Source organism: Arachis ipaensis, chromosome B03, assembly GCF_000816755.2.
Source record: "Arachis ipaensis cultivar K30076 chromosome B03, Araip1.1, whole genome shotgun sequence".
Taxonomy (NCBI): domain Eukaryota; kingdom Viridiplantae; phylum Streptophyta; class Magnoliopsida; order Fabales; family Fabaceae; genus Arachis; species Arachis ipaensis.
This window is the reverse complement of record NC_029787.2, coordinates 32,099,070-32,102,120: the sequence shown is the minus strand read 5'-3', so window position 1 is coordinate 32,102,120 and position 3,051 is coordinate 32,099,070. Positions and strand designations below refer to the sequence as shown.

The 3,051-nt window shown below is 42.5% G+C and overlaps 1 protein-coding gene across 1 annotated transcript; it reads right to left on the bottom strand.

Moving 5' to 3' along the window:
* Positions 228-1,890, bottom strand: LOC107630222. The gene has a single exon (XM_016333304.2). It carries the CDS (start codon positions 1,782-1,784, stop codon positions 366-368), a length of 1,419 nt encoding a protein of 472 aa, XP_016188790.1. The 5' UTR covers positions 1,785-1,890; the 3' UTR covers positions 228-365.

The window sequence follows — 3,051 nt, the reverse complement described above, 5'->3', positions numbered from 1 at the left end:
CAACCTTTCCCTCATTAGTTTCCCATCATAATATCTATCACCCTAAGTAAACTGAGTACCAATAAAGCCCAGGTAAAAAAAACTACAATATTCAATAAATTAGCAAAAGAGAGACAGAATTTGGTGTCGTGGTTCTATCTCCATGGTTTTTGGCGAATGATTTGAAAAGCAATATTCTTAGGAAGGAGGTGGAAAAAAAAATTACAAAAATCACAGAATGACAAAAATGGCAGAGAAAGGAGAAGAGAGAAAGTTTTGCAATAATATACAGAGCATAACAATTACATTATTTTGTTGACGTAGAGAGATTGGAAAAAGAAAAGAAAAGAAAAGAAAAGAAATCAAAGGAAAAGAAAAAATTGAGATCAAAATCCAACCCCCGCTGCGCCGCCAACTCCAACCGGTGCCGGAGGAGGTGGCTCCGTCAGCTTCCTATTGTTCCATGAACACGCTTCCGGAGCTAGCTTAGCCGCTGACCTTCTCGGCTCCGACTTGCACCGCTTTAGAGCCGAACCTTCTCCTGCATTTGTCCCTACCGCCGACGCCACGGCGGCGGCCGGAAACGAGAACGATGACCTCCCCGGTTGCACCTGCTGCGGCTGAACAGCCGCCGTCGGCGGAGGCGGCGGCTTGTTGTCCACGGCGGCCATCCGCTTCTTGTGTTGACGATCTCCTCCACTGGATTTCGCCGCTGGCCTCGGCGGCAGCCACCGTACGAAGTCGGCGGTGCAGATCCACGTCTCCCTGGAAACCTCCATTGACAGCTTCGGTTCGCACATCATCAAAAGCAAGCATTCTGGTAATGCTCCACTTTCTCTCTCCTTTGACCTATTTTCTTCTTCCATGGGTTTCTCCTCTGAAGTCATTTTCACTGAAGGTGCAGAGTGTGCAGTAGTTGAAGAAAGCTCAGATCTCTGTGCGACGTCGTTTTCCTCACCATAATTAGTCACTTCTCCAATAGCTTCCTCTTCTTTTTCAACATCTCCTTTCGCTTCTTCGATAACCACTTGATTGCCTTCATTATTTGCTGCCTCTGTTTCTTCTTTACTAACAAAAGCAAGTGTACTTTTTCCACTCTCATCATGAATCGCAACATTGTAATTGTTTTCCACTTCCTTGTTAGAGTCCTCTTCCATTTGCACTTGGGCCTCTTCAGCTTCTCTATCTTCTTGTGTTGCCTGAACACTTGGCTCCCAAAACCTGTTAGCGAGGGCAGCCATTTTGACAGGGTCAGATCTGCACCTCATCAACAACAGAGCATTCTTTGGAGGGATGCATATGCTAACTCTAGCTTTCTCTTCCTCCTCACTCTTGAGATTGTCTATATCGATGTCAATGTCTTCAAACACGTGCCTCCTCCTTCTGTTGCTTCTCTCAGGGCTGTTATTGTTGTCTCCTTGGGTTTCATCTTCTTCACTACCTCCCATTATAAGTTCAATCTCCCTTCCCTTATGGGGATCACTCCCTTCTTGAAGAGTCACCAGCCAACTTCCAACTGCTGTCCCTTCTTCTTCTGCCTTGGCCGAATGTTTTTCCCTTCCGCAAGAAGACCTGCAACTGAAGAAGCAGCTGAATTCAGAACCAAACGCTCTCAGAGCTTCGCATATTGCTGAAGGAACATGAACCCATCGTTGGTTCCGTTGAGACAAACACTCCTGCTGTAAGCTCTGGCTTCTTTGTGATTTCTGTCGGTTGAGATCTCCACCGTGAAAGCTTTGTTCGCCTCTGCTCCTGAAGCTCGCTTCTCCTCCTCCGCCTCCTCTTCTCTTAGATCTCCCTCTCATCTTCTTCCCCTGTTTCAACACTCTCACTTGTCCAATGCATGTGACCTTCGGGGTTTACGTATCCCGGTCCTCGCTTTCTACCACCGGATCGGAACATCGCTGGGTTCGGTGAGGCCTGGCTGCCGCCGCCACCACCTTTTGTGCTGCCCCTGCTTGCTAGCTTTCTCGTTAAGTGAGGTGCGTCTTTGCTATGGCTTGGGCTGAGAATGGATTTTGAAGAGAGCTTCATAGATTTGGAATAAAATGATGAGAGGAGAATGGAGATAGATGATGTGATCCGGTTTCGGGTGCTGTATTTTGATTCTTGAAGCTACTTGTGGTGCATTGGGGTATGGGTGGGGTTCTCTATGGCCATTGTGGTTTTCTTCTTGGCTTTCTAGTTTCAACGAATGCAGTCAACTATGAAATGTGGACATTGAAAGTGGAGTGCGTGAATGAGAGACGGGAACGAGTTTTGTTGGGGGATCCTAAGCTCGCTAGCTAGGTCATCACTCACTCAGTCAATAAGGCTTTGAACAGAAAAGAAAACTGACAAATGAATGAAAGCCTTTGCTTAGTTGTAGGGTACAGATTGTAGGGCATCATTTGATAGAGAGAGAGAGAGAGTGATGAGAGAACAGCTGAATGGAACATGACAAAATACTGTCTGTTGTTTTTTATTTTAAAATTTTGAAACTCGACTGTAAAATATATCACTGTATCAGTGCATTAACGTGTTGTGTCTCCTTTGTGTCTCTCAACGTTTTCATGTTCAAAGTATATTAATCAAAGAAGATACATGTTCATGTGCAAAAATCATTTTCATTTTCCAATGCAACTTAAACTAAGGAGAGGGAGAAAGAAAAGAATTGGACTAATGCTTGCTCTAAACATCACAAGAGAAGTCATGAATTATTTTAGTCTAAGGTTTTTTACAAATTAAATGTGTTAAATTAATTATTTAACATAAGTTAAATTAGTTTCTTAAGAAACTAAAAAAAAAACTAATTTAACTTATATTTTTCAGTTATAAGAATTATTTTGATAAATGCAAACTTATAGACATCAAATAGTTTACTCATATAATAACCTAGAAAAATTCTATTTAAATACAGCACACTAACAAAAATATGTTTCTTTTTTTGTATGTGTAATTTAATGTGGTTGTAATTTTTAAAAACTTCATGCCAAAATATATATGTACGAAGAAAGTAGGGTCTGGGAACTGCTTACTGGTCATCACAGCTGGTAAATAATTGTTTGCATGTCAAATAACAATAATACCCTT

What these genes read in the sequence shown, in the direction of transcription:
- LOC107630222 (XM_016333304.2), bottom strand. Translation starts at nt 1,784, where the DNA reads ATGAGAGGGAGATCTAAGAGAAGAGGAGGCGGAGGAGGAGAAGCGAGC.